The sequence below is a fragment of the Euprymna scolopes genome, chromosome 27 (assembly GCF_053919585.1).
Source record: "Euprymna scolopes isolate OS-2025 chromosome 27, ASM5391958v1, whole genome shotgun sequence".
In the NCBI taxonomy this organism is placed as follows: Eukaryota; Metazoa; Mollusca; class Cephalopoda; order Sepiida; family Sepiolidae; genus Euprymna; species Euprymna scolopes.
In genome coordinates this window covers 78970558-78985085 of record NC_136508.1, presented here as the reverse complement: position 1 = coordinate 78985085, position 14528 = coordinate 78970558, and the positions used below count along the sequence as shown (strand labels likewise).

The window sequence follows — 14528 nt, the reverse complement described above, 5'->3', positions numbered from 1 at the left end:
AAGAGGGTTTTTAATATGAATATCATATATATATATATATATATATATATATATATATACTGTACTAACAAAAACAAGGCTTCAAAAAAGGAATTGATAGCAACAGAAAGTGTATTTCATTGTAAGTTACAATTGTTTCCATACCAGTTTGACAATTTCAAGCATTATGGCGTTTGAAAATTTTCACATAACTAGCATTTCTTCAGACTTCTTGAATAAAAAACACTCTTGACAATAGAACATTGTTTAAAGAAAATTCCCTTAACGGAAATGAAGCATGTGAAAAAAACATTTACCCTGGAGATATTCTCCGTGAAAAGTCCATTCAAATATGAATATATCACCTAATTTTCGTATCTTTATTTAAAAATCAAGTCATAAGAAGTTTCCACAAAAACCCGTAGCCATTTAAATTCTTATAATAATACCATTCATTGAATTCCTAAATTAGATTTCTTTATTTCACATAATTAATTTTTTAAAAGATTTTTTTAGATTTTATTTCTATATTTATAATATAGCCATAAAAACCTTGCAAAAAAACAAAAACAAAAAAAAGACACTTACGGTTAATTTTTAGTTTCGTATTCACTCATTTATGGCAAACAATGTTTACAAATAATCGGTTAACTTATTACTTAGATTTAAGACCAGTTTAGGGTCAATATTTTATTAAATAGGAAAATAAAGATAAAACAATACATTATATTTATTAATCCTTATACAAAATTCCGAGTAAAGGATCCTATTCTATGTTACATTATTTAATATTTTAAAATTCGTTATCATTCTAATCAAATATGGTCCTATATAGTTATGGAAAAACTAATTACGAAGGGAGATAATCCAATTACGTTGTTAACTACTGGTAAATGAATTATGTGGGAATGAAGGTCATATTAGTACTTAAAACAGTTAAAGGGAGACAACTAAGACCTTTTGCTGTTTCAGGCCTAGTGAATACTAGAAAGCGTCTATGATTTAATAATTTATTTAATTAAACAGATACAGAAAAGGCTACGATAGCTTATTTAACAAATTAAGAATCTAAAGTATATTTTTAATCTTAAAACTCATTATTTACCTATGGTTTTAACCTACATCTGTTATTCATCTATAATCTACTTGGGTTACTCATGGCTTCAAAACCCAAATTACAATTTGTGTGTGTATATATATATATATATATATATATATATATATATATATATATATATATATATACATTGCGGACTATTATCTTCACATTTCTTAGTTGTTGTTTCACAACATTTCGGCCAACTATTCCTCTGGCCTTCATCAGGTGGTAACCGCAGAAGGATAGGAACTCTGAATCTCCTAACTGCATTTTCAGCAATTACTGCCATCCATAGTTGTTGTCATCTCACCACTTTTTGGCCAAGTAAGCCTCTGCCCAGCTTTGGGTAAGATTGAAACCGCTATCTTCAGACAATTCTCACCTGGAACCGTAGAGATTCAACGTCTCTATCCACTGCGCCACCGCTGAAGGGCGATCAAGGTTGAATTTTTTGGTCTTATAAATCCACGTTTATTTATTATCTGATTTTCCATGATCGGCTCCGTACCAAAATGTATATATATTATTTAATTGGAATTTATTATTGAGATGAGTATTATTTATTAATTTATTTATTGCGGACTATTATCCTCATCTTTCTTAGATGTTGTTTCATGTTGTTTCGGTCAGAGGCTTACTTGGTCAAAAATGTGGTTAGACAACAACAACTATAGATGGCAGTAATTGCTGAGAATTCAGTTAGGAGATTCGCAGTTCCTATCCCGTCGCGGTTACCACCTGACGAAAGCCATTTTTGTTCCTTCCCCCAGTTACTAGCTGTGGTAGGAGAATCTATTTGAGTTTGACTAACCCCCTGATTCAGGTTGACTGCTTGTGTTAACCCTCTTTTTATTAAAACCACATAGTCCTACTATGGATGAAGTACTGTTGCCACATCTGGCCAGGAGCTAATAGAAAGACTTTATCCTGCCTTGATATAGACTCCGTAGCCTAGTGAAGGATGCCCTTTTCTCTTCCTTGCAATCTCTTTCTCACAGAAGAGACGTTGTGAGTCTGTTTCTGCTTCCTCGTTATTTTCATGGCAAATGCTCGTCTGAGCTCCAATCTATGGTCCCCTCCCTTGCCAAACTTACATGAGAAACACTTGTCTACCTGAAAACACTATCAATAATTTCACCCACTCTTTATCCGTGTTTAAACCTAAACATAGATTCCATGAACAAAGCTTCTTTCTTAGAACTGCATGCATGTGGAACTCACTTCCATTTGCCTGCTTTCCAGCTGACTATAATATGGTCGTCTTCAAGTCCAACGTAAATAAGTCTTTGACGAACTGTTCCTTTTAAGTAATCCAATTTACCAAATTTCCACGACTAACAATTACCCATTAACCACTGTACACTTATTAGCACTTATCCTCCAGTGGCATCTGGCCTTGATAAGTGGTAACTCCTTTGTAAAAAATTTTTTTAAAAATAATGTCCTAGAACTGGTTGATTTTTAGCAGGAAAATAATTATTAATCTTTGGATGTAGATTTGTTATTTTTTTTTAAATTTCGTCTTTTTCCTATTTTGAACCCCTGTTTGTAGAATTTGGTTGTTTTGTTTTCGGCATATCAACTATTTTGGGATTCAATGATTTGGGCAAATGTTTTTATGCTTCAAGTTCTTTATATCTTCAAATATTTATTCATGGTGTTTAGCCTAGTGTTGTGTAAAGAAATATTTTTCGCTTTGGTTTTGCAGAAGATGATTACGTTTTGCAAAGGGAAAAAGAAAAACAATAACATTAAAAAAAAAATATTTGCCCAGAAAGCAATATGTGACATAAGGTCGTTTTTGATGTGGGGAAAACCAGCTCCCCAAAAAAGGGGCACTCTGGAAGTAGGCAAAAATAAAATTGCCTTAGTATAAAATATTCATCCATTGACTAAGGACAAATTAACTTGAGTGTAGCATCAGAACAGATACTACACTCTGATTCTGGCCTGGTGCGTTTTAAGTTAGAAAGCCGATATCTTCAGATTGCCTAATCTGGTAGCACCAGCCTGTTTGTATTAAATGTGATAATTTCTTAAAATACAATTTTGAGGCACGGCTTATTTTGTTCGTATTATTGGTTTATAAATATAAAATCTAAAGATATTTTAATCTTGTAATTTTTAATTTTCGTTTTAGGTCAGAGGTTATAAGTAACTTAACACACGCAAGTGTTTATGACAGTCGGATTTCTCCACATTTTGATTTAGGTAAGTGAACTTCCATTTTGTTTTATTTATATCAGAGTAGATGAAGCGCTCTTTAGTTTTCACACAGAGATGGTATCTCACTAAAAACGCTGCCCCCCCCCATCAGCTTTGAAACAGAGCACAGACACGCATATGGCAGTTGTATGCAAATGACCGAGCCATGTGCAAAGTGACGTACGGCGAGGAAGAAAAAAAAAAGATAAAAAAGAAGAATTTTTGTGCAGACCGAGGATAAGAATCACATTCAAGAGGATCGTGACCACGTTTTATTTGGGAAATAAATGTTATTTCAACGGGAAAAAAATAAGTCGAGTTATTCTTTTCTTTTGTTCTTTGCGACGGAGTTCACAACGTGTTGGGTACCAAGTGTTTACATATTAACATGTGTGTAAACGTGTGTTACATTACAACTTGGTTGGCGTATGAAAGGGTATCCAGCCTATGAAAATATCGTCTCAATTAAAGAAATAACTTCCAAAGAAACCTGACTAGAGATTTTAAGTTAATTTTCTCAAAACCGTCCAACAAATTCCGGCATGTAAAACGGACGTTAAAGCAATGACGATGATAATGATGATGATGATCATCATACTTATTATCATGATGATGATGATGATGACGATGATGATGATGATGATTGTACAATCTTTTTTAATTATTTACTAGCTGTCCCTACCCAGCTTTGCCTGGAATAAAAATTTATTAATATTAAGTGAGGGATTTTCACACAGGATAACAAATGAAATTAGTGAAATTAAAAATAACAAAATTTCAAACATAATAAAAAAAATGTATCCAATACGTAATATTCCTAACATAGTTGGCTGTTATTCTCTGCCGTCAAAGGAATTCTTTCAAATAACTATCGAAAAATTGGGTCATTTTTATCTGTATAATTTTGTTAATTTTTATTGTATACTTTTCAATAATACCCTTTTTCTTATATTTTATTTCAATAAATCGCTTCACAGTAGAAATACTGAAGAACAACAAAAATGAAGTAACTGATTTGCCTTGTCACTGCTTCCGGTAGCAGACACACCGGAAGTTAGGAAGTATGTTAGCTGATTATAACCACATTTCCTAAAACAGCAAATTTGCACCAAGGATTCATACTAATGTAGTACAAGACAATACAAGAATATGCTGTTGTCCGTACCTTCACAGGTGAGCAAAGTGTCTTAGTGTGGCAGGGCGGTCAATCGATTTGGTTGGTCTTAGTTTCGCAATCGAGTTGATATGTCGCCGCTTCATCGAAAGAAAGAAACAACTCAGTGCTCTATTCTACTGATTAAATTCAAGAAAAGATATACAAATATATAGTTATGCACAATTGTCTACAGTTCAATGTTGATTTTGACAAACTCCACTGAGTTGATAGGTATATTTCTCTTGGTATTGCAGTAGGGTGATGCGGGAAGGGAGGGGAAGCATGTGGCGATTCTAGACCAGTGGTTCTATCTCACTTTTAACAACTTCAGCTTCAACTGATTCTCACTGATGGGGTCGACTCTGCGTCCCGTTCATATACTTAGGGGAGAAGTGAAACTGGGGTTGTTCCCTGGACCAATCATATCCAATTACATCACCCCAAGGGAGGTTTTCCCTCCCTCGAATGCACCTGTGGATTTACAGGCGCATTTCTCACGACCGCTGGGGTCATGCCCATAACCTCAGACATTGGTTTGTCGCTTTCCATAAAACAATAAGATTTACAAATCCAATCTTTTTCTCAGCAGGGTCTTTTGCCGTCACCCGGGCACACCAATGATAATTCAAGAATAAAAAGTTATATCTGCCCGGCATTTTCCCGTGCTTCGGGAGTCTCACCCCCCTCCCCTGTGGGGAGCTTAACCATTCCCTGGAACGGTCACGTCACAGTCATAGCCCTAATAATCACTAGCTATGATCATTTACAGTTAAATGTGATTCAAAATTTCGTCCTCATATTTTATTTTGGCCAGACCACATCTTTTATATGCCACACTGTAATGCCTTCGGATACAAATCTTTTTTTATCATGTTGTTTATTTAGCTGTACTCTCTACTGATGTCCTTCACCTTGCTTCCGCTCCAGTAGCGGACTCCCAAGCATCACAGGATGTTCATTGACATAATTTGAAAGCTCATCCACTGTGGTAGTGACGCCGTGGTTGCCGTTGACATTAGATGTACGTTCGACTTTCGTCTGGTCACCTTTGGTGTAGTCAGTTAGTTCAGTTCTTTTAATGGATGAGGAATGTAGAGTGACAGGACTTTGGCATGTTGGCAATGGTTTGGAACTATTGGGTGGGGTTTTAGCTGTGGGTCGAAGGGGAGAATTACTGGAGATGCTGTCACTATCACTCTTGGAACTCCCAGGAGAACTGACCACTTCTGGACTGTCTGCGGAACACAATTCCGAACACTGGGTTGGCACCTCTGTCCCACTGCTATGTTCCTTTGACTTAGAAACTGAAAGAAGAATAATAAAGAAGTTAGTTTTACTATCGGGAAAATGGGGGGGGTATACTGGAATACCTGTCAAAGTTGCTCATTAATCATGAACGATCAAATCTCATTTATCATATCCTCAACAGGGTGTAAAAATTTGTTATTAAACGGACCACAAAACTGGACCATTATAATCCCAACTGTTCCTATCAAAATAACGCAATGCAACACAACAAACTAAGAATAGTTGAACATGAGCACCTCCACACATTTCATCCCTTTTCTTTGGTTTCCTAGTCTGGATGACCATAATGTCCAGGTGTAAGAATACTTCTTCAGTGTCTCCAGAACATGGCCAATACCTATGAAAACATTAACTGAATATATTTGTCAGTGAGCTTCGCTCGGTTCCAAAGGGATCAATCGTCATGCTGTGTCCTAAAAAAAAATTCAACCATCCTGAACGAACAAGAACAAAGTAATAAAAATCAACGAAAGTTCATTCTTGCTTGAAGAACAAATCAACAATAAAAAACAAAAATATTGAATGTCCAGTACATGCCACCATCTGTGTCCGTGTGTGTGACCTACTTCATTTTTTCTATGCTATTATCAGCTATAGTTGCTCCATAACAAAAGCTCACAAGTGATAGAAAGAGAATGATTGACGGATTAGAGTTCAAAATAATGATCTCAGTGAGTAAGCAGAGTTCGTTTTTCTCTATCATCATTAGATACAGTTGTTATATAACAAACGTCTAAAATTGGGGTAGAAATGATGATTGACAGAACAGAGTTTAAAATAATGATCTTAGCAGGTAAGTAGAATTCACCTTTTTCTATCATCGTCAACTAAAGTTAGTATATAACCAAGCCCACAATTAGATTAGAGAGAATGATTTGCAAGTCAGGGTTCAAAATAATGACCTCAGTAGGTAAGTTAATGTTTAGAGTATTATGTGAGTTTTGGAGAAAGGGAATTTTGGCTCTTTTCGAGAGGGATGCTTATAAAAAAGGTTCTCATCTTAAAGGATTCTGTTAGGGGTGAGGTAGGTGTAGAATGTGAACTAGTATAGCATGACCGTTTACGTCTTCTCTCTCTCTCTCTCTCTCTCTCTCTCTCTCTCTCTCTCTCTCTCTCTCTCTCTCTCTCTCTCTCTCTCTCTCTCTGTAATTGCTACGGTCCCATAAGAGTTCTGAAAAAAGACATAATTCGCTATTCAATGGAAACAAAATATATTGAACAGAAAAGCAAATACAACAAAATAAAAAGTGTGGTTATACGTCAGTCCGACTGCCACATGTGCATGCATCCTGCATAACTGGTGTACTAGTGCCGAGAGACATATTCTCCTGATCTTTATAATAAGTGAAATTATCCGTATGGCACACACACCTCAACACTAAGCTAAGAAACTTATTGCCATGAGACAAGGACCCTATGTCTGCATGATGTAAAACTACAGTGATGATAAACAAGGGAGACCTATGTATATAATGGGATTATATACACACCTTAGAGAAACGACATTGCAATATAGTAAAGTAGCACTAGAAAAAGTCTGTCCTTTAGTGAATGTGTGTATACAATATCTTATGCTACCCTTTAAGTTATGGTGAATAAATATTATAATCCTATAAAAAAAACTAGCAGGACCTGTGGAAATTCCACAGGGGACTCTTTCATATGTAATATATTGATGTCGACATTCTGTGGATTTTCAGCATGAAATGCCCTGATATTATTGTAGCTTTTCTGTTAAAACTACAAAAGTATTTATCTAAGCTCGCAGAGACGCCCAGCATAGCCTGGTCATAAAATATGCTTAAATATGATATTTTAAGTTATGCAGATTTCATATATATTATTATAGAGTCAATTTTGTATCGATTCTTATATATTATAAAATTGTGATTTAAAAAATAAAAAATGTATTCATATGATTTCGGTGCATCAGCTTGAATCGAAACCAAAGGAAAAAAATATATGTATATATCTATACAACTTGAGTTCCTTCAGCTATAATCGAAACCAAAATCAAAGTTTATGAAGAATTCTTGGTAAAATTATTTAGAAAAAAAAATAGATGACTTGAGTGCTATCAGCTAAAAATCGAAACCAAAACCAAAATTTATGAAGAATTCCTGGTAAAAATTATTTATTACAAGAAATGGAAGGTCATAACAATTAAACAGCATGCACTCGGAATAAAAAAGATGTAAGCTTGACACACAAAATAACACACACGCTATCGTATTAATATATAGATTAAGAACATATAAACGCTTGCTGTCAGAACAGATGTAACATGTTTTATTTTAAGTGCAGAAAGAGAGAATATTTTTTTAATGTTTGTTAGTGCATTTGTCATTATTTTTATTGTTATTTTATTTTATTATTTTTGCCAGTGTTCTTTGTCTTATATTCCATTCTTTTTAATTTGCATTCGGCCTACAAAAAGAGACGCAATCATGATCAGACACTAACTACCATGGCAAATGATCGATGAATTAAGTTAATAATCCTTTGTAAAGTTAGTATAACAATGTATTTTGTAAAGAAACATAACTCGGTCCGGCTGTCACTTCTTCTATCAAAATTCTAAAGTTTAAAATAAGACGTGTATGTAGCTTGTTCGAAGTATTGTTTGTCAAGTAAATTAATAGATGACAATATAATGCAGAGGTGAACCGGATAGACACAAACTGAAGCAAATCAGGATATAAAATGGTGGAATGACTAATGCAGATTCCACTTTTTTATTAATAGATTGCCCGGACATAAAATACGCTTAAATATGATACTTTGATTAATCCGGATTTCATATTTATTATCATACTAGCAGTTCAGCGCGGCTTTGCCCGGGTCTTATATATTCATAACATTTTGTGCATAAGTATATATATATATATATACATATATATATATATATATATATATATATATATATATATATATATATATATATATATATATATATTCAGGTCCAAAAGTCAGTACTAATGAAGACAACGAGGTTGTTAAATAGTGCTCAATAAAAAGAGCAAAATATTATTCATTATTTGGGGGTAAACAGTTACATATGGTCGCTACAAATAGCCATCTGTTTCAGTCAAAGAGACATCATCAGGCGACCTGGAACTTCTCGACGCCAAAAAGAAAAAAAAAATTTTTTTTCTTTTTGGCGTCGAGAGGTTCCAGGTTCCAGGTCACCTAATGATATCTCTTTGACTGAAACAGATGGCTATTTGTAGCGACCATATGTAACTGTTTATCCCCCCCAAATAATAAATAATAAATAATATATATATATATATATATATATATATATATATATATTAAAATGTTTGACTCATGTCCAGGTAACCTACATCTAAAATTTCAAGTGTTTAGACCAAAATTGGCAGAGGATTTTGGTAGAGTCTACAAAGGTCAACCCTTTCAACTTTGACCTCTTGGCAGACAAATTTTCGCCCAAAAACTGATTAAAAAGCTTGTTGCATGTTTGAATACCCTTTTTGTAAAATTTCAAATGTTTAAACCCAAAATGGCTAAATAGTTTGCTAGAGACCGCAAAGGTCAAATCTTTTTAACTTTGACCCTTTAGCAGCCAAATTTTCGGCCAAAAATCGATTAAAAAGCTTGCGCTATATCTGAATACAGTTTATGTACAATTTCAAATGTTTAGACCAAAAATTGACTGAGTAATTTGGTAGAGACCACAGAGGTCAATTTTTTTTTTAACTTTGACCCCAATTTTGACTCCTTAACATTTATTGTTTTGGATTCAAATCAAACTAAAAAGTTTGATCCATGTCAAAGTAAACTATATCTAAAATTTCAAGTGTTTAGACCCAAAACAAGCAGAGGAGTTTGGTAGAGTTTTCAAAGGTCAAATCGTTGAACTTTGACTCTTTGACAGCCAAATTTTTGACCGAAAACCGATTAAAAGGATTTTCCCAAATCTCAATACCTCTTATGTCAAATCTCGAGTCTGTAAGCTGAAAATTGACAGAGTAGTTTGGTAGAGAAATGTACACACAAAGACACACATACACACACACAAACAGACACTTTCACTTTTATAGATATATAGATTATATTGGACCCAATATATAATAATGATTTAAAATTAAAAAAAATGACTCATGTGCCACTACCAAGAATCAAAACCAAAACGTTTAGCTTACGATTTATTTTTTCCTTGGACATTAATGCCTGAGCTATGAAGATCTATTTGCTGCAAAGCTAAAAATTAAAACATGAACCAATAGCTATTACGTTATACATGCATATTCGTAATGTTGTTGTTCAACCTTCACCTGGAAAATTCAATTTCTTTAATTTTTACACTTTTGTACTGATTTTCCCTGGCTAAAATCCAAACATAAGTTTTGCATGGCTTCAAATACCCTGTATATTAACTTTCATGTCTGTAGACCAAAAAATGACAGAGAAGTTTGGTAAGCAATTTTTTTTAACCAAATATATATATGCATACATAAATATATATACGATAAGAGATTTGTGTTTACTATAACTTTTTACGCAAATATTACGGAAGTATAAATCATGTAGAATATCTGCATGAATATAATTACACGTAATAGTTAACTAAAGATGATCATCCCATAAGAAAACCGAAAAAACTAATAGGGAATTAATTAAAATGAATGTTTAAAAGAATATGCAAATTAGCTAGATTTTTTGTAGATGAATGCAATTCCACGACCCATACATAACAAAGTTGTATTTTCTTTTTAAATAAACAGAAAAAAGGTTCGTCTTTTTTCTTCTTTGCCTTCGGGCCAAGATGTTTTTTCTGTTATTAAAGTGTAGTATCTGTTCCGGCAGATGCTGCACTTAAGATAATTTGTACCAGTCAATGGAGGGGAAACCCTCTATACTGGGACAATTATTATTTTTGGTAACCAGAGTGACCCCTTTTAGGGGAGCTGGTTTTTACCTCACATTAAAAACGGCCTTGTGCCTAATTTGCTCAGTGGGGGAGCAAATAAATACCATCTGTTCCGGCAGATACTGCAGGCTATGACTAGCTATGACTAGCAAAGACCAGATGTGGGGGCGGCCCCACATGCCTGACCATTAACCAGCTCCCATTTCCCACCTCTCGGGAGCTGGTCCCCTTTTTCCCTTCCCCCTCCCTTCACTCCTCACATTAAAAATTGGCCTTGTGCCTAATTTGCTCAGTGGGGGAGCAAATAAATACCATCTGTTCCGGCAGATGCTGCAATCAAAGTTATATGTGGGGGCAGCAATCAGTTTTGGTCAATGTAGGGGCCATCCTTCATACCAATTGTCACTATCCAGTTACCCCTCAGGGGAACTGGTCCTTCTCCCCTCACTCTTCACATTAAAAAACGGCGTTGTGCCTAATTTGCTCAGTGGGGAAGCAAATAAATAACTAAACAGAAAAAAGGCAAGCCTTTTTTCTGTTGTTCTTGGCATTTGCTCCAGGATTAGAGTGTAGTATATGTTCTGATGCTACACTTAAGGTAATTTGTCTCGGTCAATGGAGGGAAAACCCTCTTTATTGGGACAATTATTATTTTTTGTCCCAACCAGAGTGCCCCCTTTGTCTTTTTTTTTGGGGGGGGGGTATCTGGTTTAACCCCACATTAAAAACGACCTTGTGTCACATTTTGCTTTCGTGGGAAAGCAAATAAATACCAATGGAAAAAAGGGTTTTTAATGTGAATATCAATACACAAAAAAAAAAAAAAATATTTATAGGAGTATAGATATACGAGGTCGTTTCTCCTAGTTTGTTTTCTTTACACAAAAAGTTGAAGAACTACGAAGATGGGAATGATACCATAAAAACGAGCGACCTTTTGTACTCCAGAATTTATTTTTCTACATAGTCATACATAGTCATAACCATTCTCAATGCGCTTTTTCCAGCGATGAACAATAGCTATGCATGGGCGTCTGGAGTGTGCTTTGTCATGCAAGGGTCATTCCAAAAATAAAGCCTCCTATCTTTTTATCTCAAAAAGTTAAAGAGCTGTGAAGAAGGGAATTTAATAAATGGACCACCTTTTGTGCTTCAGAATTTATTTTTCTACATAGTCATTACTATTCTCAATGTATTTTTGCCATGAGTTCAATGACGCATCTCTGCTTCTGACACGTGTCCATGACAAGTGTTGCTTTCTTTAGAGTGTCACGCCGTCAATATTTGCAGCAGAGAGAGGAAACTTTCAATGCATAAGTTCAGTCAATCTATTTCTGCTTCTCGTGAAATCGGTCCTCTATTGCTCTAAACACTTTTTAAGTAATTGTTGTGGTAGGATCCACCTAATCAGCATACGTGGAGTGTCAACCATATAAATATGGTTGGTACCGTAAAGATCGGTGAGACCCAGTGAGAGTCCCAACGAAAGACTCAGAGAGACAACAAGATCAAGAGTCGACGACTACCCAGCCGACACCTTCTCAAGGGACGGTCTCCCCATGACTATACTAATGAACTCTACGTAAATATTGTATATACTTTCTTGCTCTCAATATATCTGTTCTATTTTACTTTTTGTGTTGTAGTTATTTATTTCCGTGTGTTCAGTTGAGTTTCAATAGTAATTCACAATTATGTTGCTAGTATCGTCAGCGTTGAGGATTTAACTTTCAATCTCAAGAAGAGTGTCACATAAGTACTGAATTACTTAGTACTTTATCCATTACGGAACAGGACATCCATTGTGGACAATTCTTGTATGAATTTTTGGAACCTTTAACCTTTTTTTATTTTTAGATGTGCAGCTTCACTACTTATCACTATAGATTACTACCCAGCATAGCGTATCACTCCATCTCAAGATCCTTCATCAGGCAGTGTCCAAAGCATCCTTAAGATCTGCATCTGAGCATGTCTTGCTCAGAGGACAGTCTGTGAGGATGTGTCCTGTATAGAGCCTCATTAATGCAGGTTGTTCCATGTTTTCGCAACCTTCACTCAGGCCTACTGGATTGAGTGCTATGCATTTTTTTCTGCAAAGGTTCAGAGTTTGCTGAGAGATCTTCTTTCAGTGTCAGAAGAACCTTGTTGCTGTCCCCTTCAACAGACTCGTTCTACCATCACAGGTGGAAGGATGCTGATGTTGTTCATTTGAAACCTGTGATGATCGCGAAGCTTCTGTGGGATGACAGTCTTGATTTCTATATAGAGAATAGCGATTGTTGTTGCTCTCTTTGACATACTCTGCCTTCACTATCACCTCTCAATGAATCTACTTATTACTACATATCACACTAATACACACACACACATATATATATATATATATATATATATATATATATATGTATATATATATATTATTTTTAAAATATAATTATCCACTGACACGTGTTTCGTCGTCTACGACTCATCAGAGTGGCTGAATCTGAGTAGACGATAAAACACGTATCAGTGGATAATTATATTTTAAAAATTATATATATATATATATATATATATATATATATATATATATATATATATATATATGCTGCTCCCCATTTAGGGGTTACCAAATTGGTCAAAGGGAAAATAATTCCTAACTCGCATTTAGGTAAAAATACACTTTCGTATAAATAATTGAATTCGTTCAAAGAGTATCGCTAACAAAAAAAATAAAACAAAAAAAATAAAAACATATATATATATATATCACTGAACTTAAGCAATTATGAGCTTGGCCAATACAAGATGAATAACTTTTTTTGGAAGACTAGATGTTGTATGTACCATGCCGGTGAAATAGAAATTTTCAGGTTCATATCTGGAGGCACATTTAATTCACTGAGAGAGATGCACCCCCCCCCAGTCTTCATTATGACATGCATCTAAGAGAAGGAAAAACTCTGATGTAAAACTTGAGGTCTACTGTCTGCTCTGTCTTGTGGAAACCATTGCACCGACAGAGATCAGCAGTTGCACCAAAAAAGTGTGGTTGACTCTGCACAAAGCCTTCTCCACTATAAACAAATCATCTGTGTGGATATCCAAGCAACTTAATTGTTGAGGCAGAGCTCATATGTTGAAATTGACGGGAGAGTCCATCATATATACAAAGTGCGGCAGAAATAGGTCCCACATTTTAAACTTCCAACTATATATTGCTAATGAACTTATGCAAGTGCTAATGATGTTTTCATTTAGCTTATAACTTGCCATTTTTTCTAATACCCTCATAAAGCAATATGGTTTGGGTTAGTGTACATTGTGCTTTTACTGTATAAATATTTTTGGAGAATAGTCAATCTGTAACTGCAACACATAAAGCTTTTCGAGTTAATTACAAGTTAGGGCGGCATGATGCTGTTTCAGATAGAAAATCAATACAGTTATGGGTTGCAAATTTCAGAGCTACAGGTTCGCCACTTAAAAAGAGTCACCTAGAAGGCCTCAAAATGTTTGAACGATAGACAGTATTCAAGATATTTTGCTATTTAGATATCTCACTGCTGATGCAATTCTCTATCTATATAAGAGCCAGATACGTCCAAGGATGGAATACTGTTGCCACATATGGGCAGGAGCTGCTACAAAAGACTTGTCCTGCCTTGATAGGGTTCAAAATAGACTTTGTGGCCTGGTGGGAGATGTCCTTTTCTCTTTGCTGCAACCTCTATCTCACAGAAGAGATGTTGCGAGTTTGTCTCTGCTTTATCGTTATTTTCATGGCAAGTGTTCGACTGAGCTTCAATCTATGGGCCCCCCTCGCCAAACTTTCACAAGAAACACTCGACTAGCTGAAAACACTATCAATAATTCTCCCCACTCTTTATCTGTGCCTAAAC

The 14528-nt window shown here is 35.0% G+C and overlaps 1 protein-coding gene across 2 annotated transcripts in view; it reads left to right on the top strand.

Moving 5' to 3' along the window:
• The window catches only part of LOC145248937 (glycine receptor subunit alpha-2-like), a 200986-nt gene that overhangs the window by 119592 nt on the left and 66866 nt on the right, over positions 1–14528 (top strand). For both annotated transcript variants that reach the window (XM_080110730.1, XM_080110731.1), the window contains exon 2: positions 3219–3289. In XM_080110730.1, coding sequence (XP_079966856.1) covers positions 3219–3289 — 71 coding nt within the window. The remainder of the gene's footprint in view (positions 1–3218; positions 3290–14528) is intronic.